This window comes from Dasypus novemcinctus, chromosome X (assembly GCF_030445035.2).
Source record: "Dasypus novemcinctus isolate mDasNov1 chromosome X, mDasNov1.1.hap2, whole genome shotgun sequence".
Lineage (NCBI taxonomy): Eukaryota > Metazoa > Chordata > Mammalia > Cingulata > Dasypodidae > Dasypus > Dasypus novemcinctus.
The window spans coordinates 22630948-22648444 of NC_080704.1; the positions used below are offsets into that span (position 1 = coordinate 22630948).

General features: G+C 45.8%; 1 protein-coding gene across 17 annotated transcripts in view; it reads right to left on the minus strand.

Annotated features, from left to right (window-relative positions):
- Positions 1–887: 887 nt before the first annotated feature.
- Positions 888–17497, minus strand: part of MAP7D2 (MAP7 domain containing 2) — a 121821-nt gene continuing 105211 nt past the window's right edge. For all 17 annotated transcript variants that reach the window (XM_023586536.3, XM_023586527.3, XM_058292355.2 and 14 more), the window contains 7 exons: positions 12197–12431; positions 9854–9958; positions 8747–8803; positions 7377–7455; positions 6472–6658; positions 3875–4150; positions 888–2170 (listed from right to left, as the gene is read on the minus strand). In XM_023586536.3, coding sequence (XP_023442304.2) covers positions 3901–4150; positions 6472–6658; positions 7377–7455; positions 8747–8803; positions 9854–9958; positions 12197–12431 — 913 coding nt within the window. In that variant the 3' untranslated portion in view covers positions 888–2170; positions 3875–3900. The remainder of the gene's footprint in view (positions 2171–3874; positions 4151–6471; positions 6659–7376; positions 7456–8746; positions 8804–9853; positions 9959–12196; positions 12432–17497) is intronic.

Consider the following 17497-nt stretch of genomic DNA (forward strand, 5'->3'; position numbering starts at 1 on the left):
GACCTTACGATGACAGAAGCTACTAAGGACACTGTCAGAGGCCTGCACATGGAAATGGCGGGAATGTCCACTCCTGCGCCCTGACCAGAGGCTTTGTCAGTAGCGGTATTGACCGGGCCCTTGGCTTCAGAAATGGCAGCCCAGAAGTTACCACGTCGGGTCCAACCTCCCTATTCTAGTTCTAGGTCTTGGCTGGCACTGTCTCCCCAGCTGTGGAACAGCCTTCAAATTAGATACAAAAAGTGGTCTGGGTTTTGGCTTACTTAAAGAGAAGGGTCAACATTTCCACAATAATTTTGTTTGAATGTGAAACTGCTATTGGAAGTGAGTTCATAGATTACACTAAGGTTCATTTCATCTTAAGAGAACTAGAAATTCCTCTGCCTTGGGGGTGTGAGAAAATAGTAAAAAATGTTCATCATGTTCTAGGGACAGCTGATCACTTTTAATAAGCTTATTTCCACAATTGGCTTCACTTGGAACTAACACATGTAGGACTTTTTAATGAGTTTCACAGGGAAAGGATGCCCACATAGGTTCCCCCCACACACACCCCCACACCCCTGAAAGATTTTTAAAAGCTGGTTTGGTTTTGGCACATTTCTTCACCAAGCTTACAGCAACAAATACTAGCAAGCTCTCAGACTCTTGAGTGATAATGTATTTCACGTTAAACACAATGTACACATCATGCAAATGAGGCATCACCACGGTCACAATGGCACTGTGAGGTATAACAGATCACAACAAAACAAACATTTAGCAAAACAAAGCTGTAAGAAAGATGATGAGGCAGTTTTTGAAGACAGAACCATGTTACCGTTTTCTGTGTGCTTGTCATCAAAGGGATTTTCTCCCTGATATTCATCAAGATAAATGGCACTGCATTGTTGGAGGCATGTATTTTATTAGGTATATATATATACATACACAAACATACACAGGTTCCATAACTAACAAATTCTTAAACTGCAGTTGGTTTTAAAAGCACATGAACAAGATTACTATTTAGACTTCTTTGTACTTCCTGGTTGCAAACCTCTCTCAGAATTATGGATCCTTTCAACCACTCATTGTACAAGAGAAAAAAAAATGTTCAAAGAAGAGAACATTTCAAACCAAAGATCACATTACACCACAAGAAATGAAATTAAGAAAACACATGGTTATATGGCATAAAATGTATGGAGTATACATTCTCATGTCATTTTTTCCTCATCCAGATGTTTTTACATTCAAGTGTTAAAGCAACATATTGGGTCCAATTTACAGCCTCTTTGTTTCAGAGCGCTGGTCATTTGTGTCTTTTATTAGAGTTGAGCAAACAAATAAAAACTCCAAGATCCAAGAGAAAAACAACAGTGACATCATGAAAATGAACCAACTATCCACGAATGAGGCAGCATTCAGTCATTCAATCCAAAAGCCATTCGATGGTTTGGAGGACCACGATTTGGAAAATTTTAAGGTGCAACATGAAAGGGTCCTAGCTATATGCAGTTGCCCGTGTATATGCATAAAAGAACAGAAATCACTATACACTGTTTAACTACTTCCTAACTGAAATGGGCTTACTATTTTAGCCCCAAATAAGTAACGTGGGGCAATGCATTTTGCAGGTGGCTAAGCTTAATAATAAAGAAGGGCTTCTTGACAGTATCCTCCAATAGAGAAACCCAGGAGTGGGGAGAGGGAGGAGGGCCCTGAATTTCTTCTCCATTCAAACAAAGACAGAGAGCTACGCAGCTCAAGTTCTGTATATGATTAAGTCGAGTTTGGGTAAAAGTCTAGAATATTTACAGGAAAAGACATCTAAATGCTTATGTACTCCAGCTTTGGGAATAAGGGTGGTTATAAAGTAAATTCCAAGCTGGCATCATGGAGGTTATTTAGAGGATCACTATGATAATAGAGAAGTACAGGAAGTGCTTTATCAGCAGCCGAAGCTCATAAATAGAACCAGAACATGAAACTTCGCTAAAGCCCGACAAGGCGAAAGTCTCAAGGTTTCTACCAAGCATGGCCAGTGTTTGACATACTACCTAGGAATGCAGTTATAGTCAGATCGAATCAGTTGGAATCCAGAGGTTAGGGATGACAGAAGCTTCTGCAAGATGGTCGGCAGCTGGGCTTTCACTAACCAGCAGCTTCAGGGGTCTTCAAACACTACCTGTGTCAAGTCAAAAACAAATCCACATGAGAGGAACAAAGAAGCTGAGTATTTTGCCATTTGTAAGATCTACTTTCTCTCACTAATATTATCTCACAGTATGGGACTCTCTACCTTCCTGGTAATTTTATTTTCACTTGGCTCACATGGTATTTCTCAACAGAAATGCGATAGGAATGCGTGTAGGACTATCCTTTTAGGTGGGCCAGGTTCTCCGTGCGCGGGACTGTCCTGAAACCTGCAGGATGTTTAAGGCAAGGTTTGCCTTCCAAATGCCAGTGTGGCCCCTGGCCACATGACAAGAACCACCAGCTCGTGTCCCGGTGCCCCCTAAGTGGGGGGTGGTACCACCTCTGGAGGAAAAGGGTTTCAGCACTAGACTACATCACAATGAAAATATACAAGTAGCGTGAATAAAATTGTTGAGGTTTATTTTTCTTTTTGTATAGGCATTTTATGCTTTCCTTTAGAGACAGAGGAAATAGATTTGAAGAGCCATGAATACTTTCCTCAGGCTTGTGGATCTTCTAGCCCTCACTATTCACTAGGTAAGTGAACTGAAGGGAAGTTAACTAAGTCAAGCTATGCTAATGACAACAACAAAACTCTTAATAAATAGTAAGTCATGTAACTGTCAGGGAAATACAATGCTCAAGTGAATTCACAGTTTACATGTACAAGAAGGCAGCTACTTCTTGCAAACCAGGGATAGTTTACTCTAAAAATTACCTGTCATGTATTCCCTCCCTCTCATGTGTGAGATGACCACAAATGCTTTGCCAAGAACCTAGAGAAGGGAATTCTAAAATGTGTTGTCCACAGGCATGGGCTGAGGTCAGGTGGAAATAAATACATGAAACACAGAGCCCTCGGCCCAGTGGCCTCCTCAATCCGTTTCCTTGTTTGGGAACTAAAAAGGCTGGCTGAAATCATCTCAGGCTTTGCAAATTCTGTTCGAGGAGGGAAGTGACCGAGAGACGGTTGAGAGTTGAAATATGTTTTGAAGAACCCAAAATGGGAGGAGCAGCTGGAATGATTCAGTTATGATGGGATTTGATGACCGATTCTAATGACGTTTTCATTATTCAAAAATGAAAAAGGCCCCAACTGAAGTAAATCAAACATGAGATTTATACAACTAGGTGCACAGAAAGGCACAATGGATAAAACCCATAGATGTAACTGACTCAAATGAGTATAGCTTCTAGAAGCGCTTTGGGTCTGATCTGAGGACAGATGTTTGCTCTGGAAGAATCCAGGACCCGTTAACAGAAGAGCAAGTTATTTGGCCCAACACTCCTACACACATATGGATGATTCCAGATAGAATGTGGAATATCACTGAGTAAAACCAGGGGGAAAATAATTTCACTAGCATGGCCTGGTGACTCTAGAGCCCTCCTGCCTTGCTTCTAGAAGAGGTACAGGGGCCGCTCAGGACTGCTCATCAGTCAATCCTGGAGCCAGTGCTTCTCAGCCTTGCTACACAGGGACCCCATCCAGCAGGGAGAGGTCTCTCCTCGGAAGGATTTACTTGGAATCCATCCGTGTTCTTGTGTGTGCTGCAGCACAGCCCACACATACATTAACTGTTTGCCTCTTTCAAGTAAAATCGGCCAGCCAGGAGGGTGAATGATGTTGATCCTATTTCTGCAAATCCCAGTTTCAGAGTTATAGACTTAGAATCTCATCAAAAGACGGTACCTTTCACTAAAGGGATGACGCATTTGTCAACAGAAGGTGTTCAGAGTGTTTTCTTGGCCAGGACTGTTAAATCCTTCAATCAGGTTTTTGTTACAGTCATCCAGGCTGAGATTCTCACTGGACCTCTTGGAGAACGTGGGGGGGCCAGTGAAATCTAAGAGGTCTTGGAGCGCTCGGGCATGGCCACTTCCATTTTGGTCCAGAGACACCCCAGGAATCATTTCACTCACTGGGGAAAATTCTGGGATGGAGATAAGCTCTTCTTTTGAAATGGGACTAGAAGAGATAAGAGGAGAGAGAGAGGGGGAGGGAGGGAGAAAGGAGGAGAGTAAGGAGGGGTGTGGAGAACACAGCACAACCTATTAATTCTGTCAGTAGCACTTGTGTTATACTACTCTCTTTCTATTATTTGAGAGAAGACGGATCCCAAATCAGAGTTTATGTGTAACACAGGGTAAAAGACACAAGTCAGTTCCAACCTGAGAGCTGGTGGCCACGGGCCCTGTGGATGAGAACAAGGGAAGATGGCTGAGTAGGGCTGTGAAGGCTGAGCGCCCACTGCCCAGAGCTCGAGAGCTTTGGCTTTTCTGCCTACAGGCAGAGAAAATAAAACCCGCAGGCACCAGCACTCTACTGCAGAGAAACAAGGCACTTCCAGAACCTTGAGGAGGGGAAACCAAAATGGAAAGCCAAGGCTAAAGCTAAAAGCGAGCTGAGGAAGGGCCCTAACTGCCCCTGGACTCCAGGTGCTGTCCCCAGACGGTGCCCTGGGGCTGCGTCTTTCCAGCAGTGTGGCCTTGGGCCAGCTGCTTCTCCTCCTCCAGCCTCCGATACCGCAACTGTAGAATGGGGAGGAATAATCACTTCTCCTTCACGGGGCTCCCGGGAGCGTGAAGGCCATCCTGCTGCCCAGGATTCCCGGGGGAGCTGACCAGGAGGCAGCGCTCAGTTAAGGTCAAGGGCCACTGCTAACAACGACCACCACCGCCTGCTGAGGCACCTGCGAAGGGCAAGGCCCTGTTTCTCACCCACTGCTTCCTCTCTGAGGGGTATATTGCAATCCACCTTGATTTCCCCAGCTCCAATTGGCAAGCTTGTTTTTTTTTTCTCTCTCTCTCTCTCTCTCTCTCTCCCTGAGCTTCATCACTGTGTCAGCCAGGAGGGTGCTATGTTTTACAAATGAGGAAAGCCAGGCTCAGATGAGTGGTGGGCTGGGATTTGGCCCCCTGTCCCCAGGAGGTTCTCTTAGCCAGAGTAAGGCTGCTGCCAGGTTCTTCTGTTCTTTTCTTTCTTGATAAGATCTTAGAAAAAAAGAGTCTAGAGAAACCCGTGGAACGGTAGAAGCTCAAAGAGGGATCTGTCTCCCTCACCCTGACCCAGTTATGGGGAAATAGCTGATCCAACATCACTTCTGGTGTCTGGGGAAGCTGCCTGATGACAGAAGTACCCACCTCCATTCCCGGGGTCCCCAAGCCCGAGCCCGGGAAGAGAAGGTCACCACAAGCCTGGGCGCCACCACCAGGCACCACTTCTCTCCAGATTCAGAGGTGGTGACTGAGAGAACCCGGTGCCTGCACAAAGCCCCTTCCCCTTTCTGGAGGCCCTGGTCAATGCTATGTCGTGTGTGTCCCCACCCAGCTCCACCCCACCCCCAGTCCAAAAACAAAATAATAAGCACAGCTCACTGGACATGACAACATGGGTGGTGTTGCATCAATCCTTAAGATGCCTCTGTCATTTTCTCCTGGAGGAGAGTGGCACCAGTTAGGGGAAGCCTGTCGTGATGGCGGCAGTGGGGCAGGGCCTGAGGAGACGCGGGCAAGGGCTGCGGGGTCCTGCCAGCACTCTGCTTCCCTGACCAGGGCTGTCATTCCAAGGCCTCTGCCCCAATCACCTGCTAAGCAAAGTTCCGTTTTCACCTGGGATGAATTGGCCAGTTGGTGTCACCCCCAAACACAAGATCAGTTTAAGAATCCCTTAAGTGTTTAGGATCTGGGAGCAAACTAGTTCCTTTACCAGGTTTCCAGTCCCGCAATGGGCCTGGACATTGTTGGTGGCCCGCCCAGACCCCCTTCACCCGTGGTGCACCCATCCTCCAGGTGCTGAGAGAGTCTGCTGCTCAGACTCACAGCTCCACCCTTTCTCTGAAGAACTGTCTTTGACCAAAGGGCACCCCCAGGTCCAGGGAGTCCCCCACACCCTGCCATGGTCCGCAGTCAATGACTGACAGATACGGTGATACAATGGCCACCTCCCTTATCTCAGGGGGACAACTCTCTGGTGGAAATTCATCCTCCAGAGCACCGGTGGATGAGCCAAGCCTGCCTTCTTGCTTAGCACCCTCCGCTGCCTGGCCTCACTCCCCTTCCCCTTTCCCCTGAGAGCATCCCCCAATAAATCATGTGCACGAGAATCCCTGTCCCAGGCTCTGCTTCCAGGGCCCCTGACCTAAGACGCTAATATTGTGCCACCACTAGCTTTCCTGCAATATCAGCCAAACCTACTTTGGTTGTGGAAAAGATGAAGTATTCAACTAAGAGAGGGTAGGGGTGCTTGTGGGAAGAGATGAAGTTTAAATGCCAAAGGAATCAACACACCTCACATCCATAGACTGAACTTCTTCAGTTGAGTCATCCAGACTGTTTGATTTCCCATCGAGGGCATCCAGATGAATAAGTCCCCCGACTGGTTTGAGCCCATTAGAGCAAATGTCGCGGGGAAAAGTTTCTGGGGCAGCACGTCCCACACTGTGAACTTCCTGGCAGGTGTTCAACCCATTGATTTCTAGTTGAGGACACAAAGTCATTGTGTGAATCATAAAATACACCAAACGAAGAAATCACAGGGGAAATGTGTATCGAGGCAATCATTTTAATCCCCAGCTTTGCATCTTTTGTGAAAGGAACCAGAAATAATCGCCTGCAATCCCTGACACACAGGGCAGGGGAAGACAAATCACGTTCTCCTTGTCTGTGTGGGGCTCACGACACAGGCAGGAGGCTGAATGCCACATACTGCACAGGTCCCCAGGCTCTGGATAGCATTTTCTTGAGCCACAAGGCAAAGGAGAAATGGGAAGAGTGACTGTGAAGTGGAGGCACCTTTCCTGTCTTTGGTTGCCAAGGAATATTCAAACCTAAGGAGTTTAAAAACTATAGGAGAGAAAAGAACTGGACTACCCGGACATCTGGAAGGCAGGAGGAACTCCACAGACCGGCAGAGTCTGTTGTTAACAAAACCTTGGCCGGCAGTAAAGCTCCTTGGGAAAACAGATAGTCTGACCCCCTGGTCCTGTGCTGGGATGACTGGAGTAACTGAGGAAGCCTGTGGCCTTCCCAATCAAACAGCAAAGCCTGTGCAGGCGTACTCCCCAGGGAATGGGAGACCCGTCCCTTCTGGCAGTGCCACTCTCACAATCCATTGGTGGTTCCCCCTGAGGAGGCTCTAAACGAGCCCTCGCCTGTTGAAAAGAACGAACCCAAGAATCCAACCTCACACTCACCTATTTTATTGGGGACAACTGGTTTTGTCTTATTTTCCACACACACACCAGGCTGAATCCCCACTTTAGGGTCTTCTTTCTGAAAACGAATACAGGGTGGATGAAAAGATGGAAGACTGACTTTACGTAGAAAGACAAGTGATTTTTTAAAGCATTAGAGGGCAGTTGGGATCTTGCCAGGTCATGTGCCTATTCCACGGTAACATTACAGATCAGCTGTGTTTCCCTTATTATTATATGGCCATTCTCTTTTTCCTTCATGGACTACTGTGTCTCTCCCCACTTCCCTTCCCCTATTTCTCTGAGAAAATCTTTTACTAGCACCCCATCTCTGAAACTCCACTGTGAGGCTCCTCTTTCCTTTAAGTCACTACATCTTCAATCTAGCCAGGAACAAAGTAAAAAGAAGCCATTTTTTCCTGGGCAATTCTCTTCAAGACCTACCATTTCACTGGGTGTGTTCTGTCATTCTTTTCTACTTAGTACATACACTATTAAAATAGTATTTTGGGGGAAGCAGACTTGGCCCAGTGGTTAGGGTGTCCGCCTACCACACGGGAGGTCCGCGGTTCCAACCCCAGGCCTCCTTGATCCATGTGGAGCTGGCCCATGCACAGTGTTGATGAACGCAAGGAGTGCCATGCCACACAGGGGTGTTCCCGCATAGGGGAGCCCCATGCACAAGGAGTGCACCCCGTGAGGAGAGCCACCCAGCAGGAAAGAAAGTGCAGCCTGCCCAAGAATGGCGCCGCACACACGGAGAGCTGACAAAACAAGATGATGCAACAAAAAGAAACACAGATTCCCGTGCCACTGACAACAGAAGAGGACAAAGAAGAACATGCAGCAAATAGACACAGAGAACAGACAACTGGGGTGGGGGGGGAAGGGGAGAGAAATAAATCTTTTAAAAAATAGTATTTTGGGCAAGCAGACATGGCTCAACTGATAGAGCATACATCTACCACATAGAGGGTCCAGGGTTCAATCCCCACAGCCTCCTGACCCATATGGTAAGCTGACCCATGCACAGTGCTGCTGTGCAAAAGAAGTGCCGTGCTATGCAGGGGCGCCCCCGTGTAAAGGTGCCCCACATGCGAGGAGTGCGCCCCATAAGGAGAGCTACAAGTGTGAAAAAAGTGCAGCCCACCCAGGAGTGGAACCGCACACACAGAGAGCTGACGCAGCAAGATGATACAACAAAAAAGATGCAGTTTCCCAGTGCTGCCAGATAATGCAAGCGAACATAGAAGAACACACAGTGAATGGACACAGAGAGCAGACAATGGGGGTGGGGAGGAAGGGGAGAGAAACAAATAAAAAATAAATCTTAGAAAAAAATAAATAAAATAGTACTTTGGCTTTCCTACCTTCACTTCTGGGGAGCCATCACTCTTTCTTGTTCTTTTCATGATTTCATCTATTCTCTATAACCAGAAAGAATCAAGAAAGAGGATTATGAGGCCAGACACATATAAAAGTATCTGGGTCTAAATGCAATTTCATTTCAGAAAGCTCATAAAAGACAAATGTTGGCAAAGGATCACGAGTGTAGAATGGCTTTCCATTAGTTTTGCAGGTGTATACCTTTGGTCCTATGAACAAGGTCAACTGCTTAAGGAGCAGATGAGGAAATATGTAGAATCAACATTTAATTTATATCTCATCTTTCTCCTTCCTCTCCTTAGTTTACCTATAATTCAACAAATCACCCCCACCCCTTAAGAGGACCCCCTGACAGAAAGTGAGGGTGAGATGCAGGTCAGGAAAAAAGATCACAGACTGGTTTTCTAGTTCCCAGGTCTACAGCAAAACAAAGCCCTTTAGAATAAATCTTTTAATCAGCCTCTTTAAACCCAATTCTACCCATTATTACATTAAATGTAAATGGACTAAACACTATAATTAAAAGACAAAGACTGTCAAACTGAATTTAAAAAACAAGATCTAACTACACACTATTCACAAGTGACATATTTCTGAGAATGCATATAGGTTCAAAGCAAAAGAATGGGAAAAGATTTACCATGCAAATACTAATCATTAAAAAAGCTGGGGGGCTATATTATATATAATATATATATACATTATATATAAAGTCAACTTTAGGACAAAAGTCTTACTAGAGATAAAGAAAGGCAGTACATAATGATTAAGGGGGTCATCTCAACAGGAAATTTACAATCCAAAATGTATATTCACCTAACAATTGGGCTTCAAAATATATACAGCAAAAATTGAGAGAACTAAAAGGAGAAACATACAAATGCATAATCACTGATGGAGCTTTTAACACTATTACTCTTTCAGTAATGGATAGAACAAAATGATAAAAAATCAATACAGATGCAGCACTATTAACCAACTTGACCTAATTGACATTTATAAGAGCACTCCACCCAAAAACTACAGAACAGAACGGGGCTCACTTGCTGTTTTTGTCTCACCCTAAGTCCTCCTGATCCCTCCACCCTTACCTTCTTCCTCTCCAGTCGCTCCTGCTCAATCTGCAGCATGATTTGTTCTCTTTCTAAACGCATCTGTTTAGCTGCCTCCTGGGCCTTCGCTTCTGCTGCTTCTTTCTGGTAGAAAATGTAACCAAGGCACAGGTTTTATTCAGCTAAGAAAACTTTATAGTAATTCCCTGGCGGGGGGGGGGGGGGTGGAGGTGTTGCACATTGTCATTCAACTCATCATCTGCCCCAAAGTTGCAAAGGTGCTGCTCCAATATTAAATGTAGACTGATGGGACCTGCTCTATGATGTAGCAGGCAGCATTAGTGCCCCACTCATATACTCTTAGTCAACAGAGCAAATCATCCACAGACAGTTCCTATCTGTGGCTATGGTCTTTTTGTGCCTGAGGGTAGGCCTGGCCAGAGAGTGTACATGTGGCTGGAGAGTTTCAAGAAGTTAACTCCGGGAAGCAGATATGGCTCAATGGATAGAGCATTTGCCAACCACATGGGAGGTCCAGGTCAAACCCAAGGCCTCCTGACCCATGTGATGATCTGGCCCACACGCAGTGCTGATGCGTGCAAGGAGTGCCATGCCACGCAGGGGTGTCCCTCATGTAAGGGAGCCCTATGCACAAGGAATGAGCCCTGTAAGGAGAGCTGCCCAGTGCAAAAAAAGTGCAGCCTGCCCAGGAGTGGCGCCACACACATGGAGCGCTGACGCAGCAAAATGACACAGCAAAAAAAAAAAAAGAGACACAGATTCCCAGTGCTGCTGACAAGAATACAAGCAGATGTTTGACCTAAAGTAAGGGGGAAATGGAAAGGAGAAATGAGTTTATATGGCTACGAGTTTCTAAAAAAGAGTCTGGAGGCTGGCAGAAGGATTGCCCTCATGCACAACTGAGCAGAGTCAGAGAGACAGATAAAGCAGATACAACCCCCAGATATTGGTTCCTTTGAAGGCTAAAGAGACCCATGAGAGTTATGGCCATGGCCGATGGGGTTAACTACCAGGGCAGATGGCCCCTCATTGGAAATGGTGTTTATGTGTGATGAATCTGGACTCAGATGGGATCTCCCTTCATAAGACTTTCATGCTAATGTGCTGGAGGTGCAGTTAACGTTGGGATTTAAGATATATTTAGGGGATTTGAATCTCTGGACTGACAATGTGATAGCCAGGTCCTGAGCCTCAACAGACTCCAACACCTACAATCTGATTTATTGGACTTACCACACTCAGCTAAGATGGAGTTGAAGAAGGACAATCACCACACCATGGAGCCTAGAGTGATTACAACTGAAAATGGGAGGATTGCACCCAGCATCCATGTGGAATTTGAGCCTCCTCTTGACATAGAGGTGCAATGGACACAACCAATCCAATGACCACATAGAAGAGGTGGTATTGGATTGAGAAAAGTGGACATGGTGGACGATGGGTATGGGGAAAGGCAGGAAGAGATGAGAGGTGGAGATGTCTTTGGGACATGGAGCTGCCCTGGATGGTGCTTCAGAGGCAATCACCGGACATTGTAAATCCTCACAGGGCCCACTGGATGGAATGGAGGAGAGTATGGGCCATGATGTGGACCATTGACTATGAGGTGCAGAGGTGCCCAAAGATGTACTTACCAAATGCAATGGATGTGTCATGATGATGGGAACGAGTGTTTTGGGGGGGAGAGGGGGGGGTGGGGGAGTGGGGTTGAATGGGACCTCACATATATATTTTTGATGTAATATTATTACAAAGTCAATAAAAAAAAAAAGAATACAAGCAGACACAGAAGAACACACAGTGAATGGACACAGAGAGCAGACAACTGGGCGGGGGGCAGGGAAGGGGAGAGAAATAAATAAATCTTTAAAAAAAATTCAAGTGCATAAAAGTTAAAAAAAAAAGTTAACTCCCCTGGGAACAACTCTCAACATTAAGGGGCAGGAGTTAGTAGATAAATACTCCAGCTTTTCCACCCCTCAGAGGGATAATTGTAAGGAATGTTCTACAGTCTCACAGAGGGTCCTAGTGGGATTGAGTCCTAGTTGCCCACAGTAGGCCACTCAACAATGTACTCTTTATTTAAAGTTTTTCCTCACTCCCCACCAGCTTTTTGGGACACTGCCCAAATAAACAACTTGCCTGCAAACTCGTCTCTCAAGGTCTGCTTTTGGAGATAGCCACACTGACATATAGCAATCATGATCGAGTTCACTCTTGTTGTCCAAACTTATATTTAATAACTAGCACAGGCAATTAAAAAAAAACTTCAAGTAACTATTATGAATCATTCAGATTTAACAAATTTTATCTTAAGGTTAGCTAAGAAGGCCCTTAAATGTCTGAGGACTCATACTGTACCTGCTTTTCAAGCATAGCTTTTTCTTGCTTTTCTTTTTCTTGCTTTTCTTTTTCTTGCTTCTCTTGCTTTTCTTTCAATGACAACTCCTCCTCAGCCTTCCGCTTGGCCTCCTCTTCTGCCTTTCTTTTCTCTTCCTCTTCCTGCCGCTTTCTTTCCTCTTCTCGCTTACGGGCTTCTTCTTCTAGATGACGTCTTTCTTCTTCTGCCTTTCTTTTCAATTCCTCTCTCTCTAGCCTTTTGAGAAAATAACTGTTGTTAGATGAAGACACACACAAGAGGGCAAACTGCCGAGGAAATGTGTGCCGGCAGCAGAGCAATGCTCAACATATTAACAGATATGTGCATTTGAATTAGTACCCACTTAACAAAATGACTCACTCTTCCCAGAAATCCACTATTCAAGCTGTAGTATACAGTTACATAAATCCATTAACCAGGGTTGCATTTACATTCTGCAATGCAAAGATTAAAGATGTATTGATTTGTGAAATAAATTGTAGCAAAGACACAACTGTTCCCTAGTCAATCTACAAATGACCACAACTAGATAGGAAGCCAAGACCATCATTCTTATTTAATGACAATTCTTTAAAAACTTAGCAGAATATTTAAAACTGATTTAAGCTAGAAAAAATTGGAAGTGTTACAATAGCCACAAATACACCAACCAGCCAGCCATTTAAGAGCAGAGACTATGAGTGAAAATTCATTTTGGGTTCTAATTGGTATGTGATTTCTGAAGCAGCAAATGGAAGTAAAAGCTCAACAGAAATTTGACATTTAAAATGGAAATTAAATCAAAAGCATCTATTTTCATTTATTTTGGTGATTTTTTAAAACCTATTTTGGCTTTTGTCCTTTGCTATATCAAACTTAAATGGCATTTAGACATCTTTCATCCACGGATGAGTGTTTCATGATGTAATGATAAAGAGCTCTAAACAGTGGGGAAGAATTTTGTAATGTCTAAGGGCTTTTTGAAATATATTTTTCTAATGTTCTTCCTTCTCACATGTGCATTACTTGCCTTATCTATTAAAAAATTGTGGATAATCATACTTACTTCCCAAATTTAACTGACTGACAATATGACATACGGGCAAGACCTGATTTAGCCATTTGCTTGTGTGACCTTTGGAAAGCCACTCAATATTTCTGAGGTTCATTTAAAAATGGGAATATCTACACTGCTGTCCCATGGCATTCCTGTGAGAATTAAATTGAGGTCATGCATGGGAAACAGTACAATTCCTGGCCCTAGGAGGTTCTCAAATGTTAGTTTTACAATTTAATGAGAATCTTTCCCCAAAATCCCAGTGTCCTTTTAAGTGCATCTTTAAGTCTACATCTGTGTTTCAGAATGTTGGAGAAAATACAGCGCTTACTGGGACATGGAGACTGAAATGACTATAGACAAAGATTTATTGAGAAGCTCTCCCAACGGAGGGGATCTGAAGAACAGACTTCAGCCCACTCCTGGAAGGGGGGGACTTGAATTTATACAGAACTTTCCTAGGTGGGGAAATGACAGCTGGTGGGAGGGGGTTGAGGGTCCGAGTGAGGTGCAGGGACCAATAGGAAGCCCTAGAGGTGAAAGCTTTCCCTGATAGAGACTAGAAGATAGTGGGTTAGGGAGCTGTGGTTTCTTGGAATGCTGCAGGAGCAGATGTTTCTTTGTTCTGTAGGAATTTCATCTCCCTCTGATATACAGGTAGGGAAGGTTTCCATTTCCCTTTACTCCCGTCTCTATGTGGTTTCTTTATTTAACCTGTGGGGAAGTGTTGTGCCCTTGGCCATGTAGGCTTATGGGGGATGGGGTTAGCCTTTCCCCAGGGTATATCAGGGGAAACTGAGCTACAGCTTGTTAATTATTGCAAACCTCTAACACAGAAATAACCTTTTCTTGAGACCATGTATCACTGACTTACTGGGGTGCTGTTTTATTGTTATAAAAAGGTCAAGACTTAAAGAACCTCCTGCCACCCTTAATGGTAGGTTTCAGGAACTGTGGTGGCTTATTGCCTATGTGTTACCAAATAAATACTTTAAAAGGTAAAGAAATGACTTAAAGATGTGTGCCTAAGGCAATGCAACTGTACGCTGATAACATATTCTGCGTTAGCAGAGGTTGCAGTGCCTAAAAGCATTTCTGGGACAACTGAAATTAGTTACAAATATTCTGGAGAACTCTGGAGAAGAGCAATATGGAACCTAATTAGAAAGATTCTGGTTCTCTTAGATTCCTCCATGAAAGTCTGAGAGGGTCCAACCTGGAATTCTCAAAACCGAACACGTGGATAACAAGGTTTATCCCAAGATTAGTCAGAGCACCTTTTCATTTCTTGCCCCTTTCTAAGGAGCCAGTTGTGATTGTCCTGGAAACACAGTTAATACACAAAAGGCACCCTGTGTGTTAATGCACAAATTCACAAACGACATGTTATCTTCATGTTCAGCTCTAAAAAAAACCTCGCTTCCTTTTTTTTTCCCATCAGGACTTCAGAGGGTAGCCCTCAAGGCTTCACATTGCTCAATTATCACCTGCAACATCAATTTCTCCCACAGACCCATTAAACCCTGCTCATCCTTTCCATGGTGCCCACACAGAACGCCCTCCTCTCACAAACAGAATTCCTCCCATTAACCACATCTTGCTTCCTCTAGTAGGTGAAAACTGGCTTCCCTGTGGGAAACCAGGCCCCTCAGACTCCTCTGGGAGAATGAGCATTCTTTCTCACCCTGCTGTAGGAACCAGAGGGAACTGGATGTCACCGTTTTCCCACCACCCTTCTTCTGTGGGCTGTCCCCACCCCACCGCTCTTGCCTTCATTACTGGTTTCCCTCCAAAGTTCGACAAACCTGTACTATCTGCTTGCAGTCCTGTCACCCACCCCAAGCCTACCTCACTTCACTGCTGTCACAGGCCACTGGGGCAGGTCCTCATATAATAGTCCCTGCCCCTCATGTCCCACCCTGGCCACCTCTTCTGTTCCACCCTTTCATGCCAGCCAGAGAAGGACATTTCACACCATGTCCCTCCCTGACATGCTCACAGTCCCTGCTGAATCTGGCAGGCACATATATGGGTTTCACTGGACTACTCTTCTTGTGTGCTTAAAGGTTGCCATTTTTAAAAGTTCAGCAGTCAACATCCTAAACTCTGAAATAAGCTCCTTTGATCTGACCTCGCCCCGTCCCTCCAATCCCCTCTCCCTGTCCCGTTTCTGGTCAGCACTGCCCAGTCCACTTGTATCTGTGTCCCTCTTCCCTCAGGCCCCAGTCTTCCGATCCTCTCCCAAGCATGTCTCAGATGGTTTGGAGGCTACTCTGCTGCCTGCCTCCAGGCTTGGGTGGCCCCCAGGACCACTCGTGCCCCTCCTGGGCTGCCAAGGAAGGGGTGAAAGAAAAGCCCAAACTAGGCCCAGTGGTCCTCCACCCCCGGGGCTGTGGCTGCCACATACCATCCTTTTATCCTCATCCCCCAGACCTTTATGGCAAGGGCCCAACAAACCTCCACCTCTTCATCTTCATCATCTTCTTTAGTTGATCGCATCACCAACCAGTTTACAGAGAAGACTCAGGCCACCCGCCCAGGCTGCTTAAATGGCTTTCCTCTATGGCATCACTGCTCAGAAGTGTCCCTTTACCTTCCTCTGCTTAGATGCAAAGGATGGTAAACTCTTCCCCTTGTGTTATGAATTCCACGTGCTCTCCAGACTCTTTGCTGGTTCCTGCCATTACTTCCTCTCTTCCTCGCATGGCCAGTGTCTCCCTTCCACACACACCTACCTATTGCCTGCAAAAATACTCAGGTCTCGGGCATCTCAGACAACTTTACTAGGTCCCTTCTCTCCTGCCTTTCACTCAGAAACCTCTGAAAGCCCAGGTTACAGCCAGCACCCACCCCCTGACCTCTTTCAGTCTGGTTTCTGTCTCCACCCCTGTTCATCTTCTAAACACTAAGACCAAGAGCCTTTTCTTAGCCTTGGCCACACCTCACAGGTGCTGACAACATTCAAGGGCCCTGCCTGCCAGTGGCCCTGTGCTACGTGAGGCTGCCAACATTGCCCTGCCTCCCCCAGTCCCTGTAACTCACTTCCTGTCTCAGCTGGCTCTGTGCCCTGCCGCCCCAAACCCAATGGCCCATGCCTGCCTGAGCTGTCACCAGAACAGCCCCTGAGCCTGCAAGCAGCCAGGGCCAAGTGGCCCTGAGGAGCTCTGCCTGTGGCTCCAAGCCTCCTCACTCCCAGAAGCTCCCACTCAGACAGCAGCTACAACCTGGCTATGTGCCCTTGGTCGTGGGGGGCTGACTTGTTTGAACATCTTTCTGCATGCAACCCTAGCATCTATTTTAGCTCCTCAACACAAATTAAGGGGATTCATTTCTGAATCCCAGAGTCAAATCTCTTGCTTGCTAGCTTCTGCCAGCACCTCCCCCAGAGCAGACCTGGGTTCTAGGATTACTTGTCCCCAACTTCAAGAATCCTGATTGGCATCATGGGCCACCTGTAAGCCCAACAGCTGTGCCCTGGCCTGCATGCTTCCAAGAGAGCCATCACGTCACTGCTGGTTGGGACTGGGGCAGCTTTTGGGCTCCTTCCCAGGGCCTGGTTGCCAGGGCTCCTGATGAGCCCTTCTCTTCTGGGTAGTTTTCCCCATCCTGGACTTGGCTGGAGCTTCCCTCACCAGGTCGTAACAACAACTGGGTTTTCCATAGTTGGGGTCAAGTATCTTTATTGTTCTCTCTACTCTCCCATCAGCCAGCACATTTCTGTGACTTTAACTATTGACTCTAAGCACAAAACAGATGTGAGGGATGATCTTAGTCCAGTAGGTGCCTGCTGTGTTCCAGCCCCAGGCTGTCTGGCACTTTCCTTTCTCACCTCCCACGTGGTGCTATGCAAAGCTTCACATTCTGGCAAGAGAGAGGAAAACTGGTTTGGGGCCATGCGTACTGATCTAATTTCTACGTAGGCCATAGGCTTCAATTTCATGGTTCCAATCACCTGGATATTTTGTTGGCACGTTAAACTTAATTTATCTAAAACTGAATGGATTAAGTTTTATCCTCTAAAACCAATTACCCCTGTCCTTCTTACATATGTTCCTGGGTATATACCATTCTCCTAGGTCCTTGAACTCAAGACTTAGCATTACCTTTCAGTTTGCTTGTGTTCTCTTGAGTTGTGAAAGTCTGTAGACATTAGCTGGACGGCCTGACTTGAACTCCTCCTCACTTCTCCAGCCCACCTGTCCCCATACTACTTTAGTCCTTGCATTCTCTTAACCAGCCACTGCAA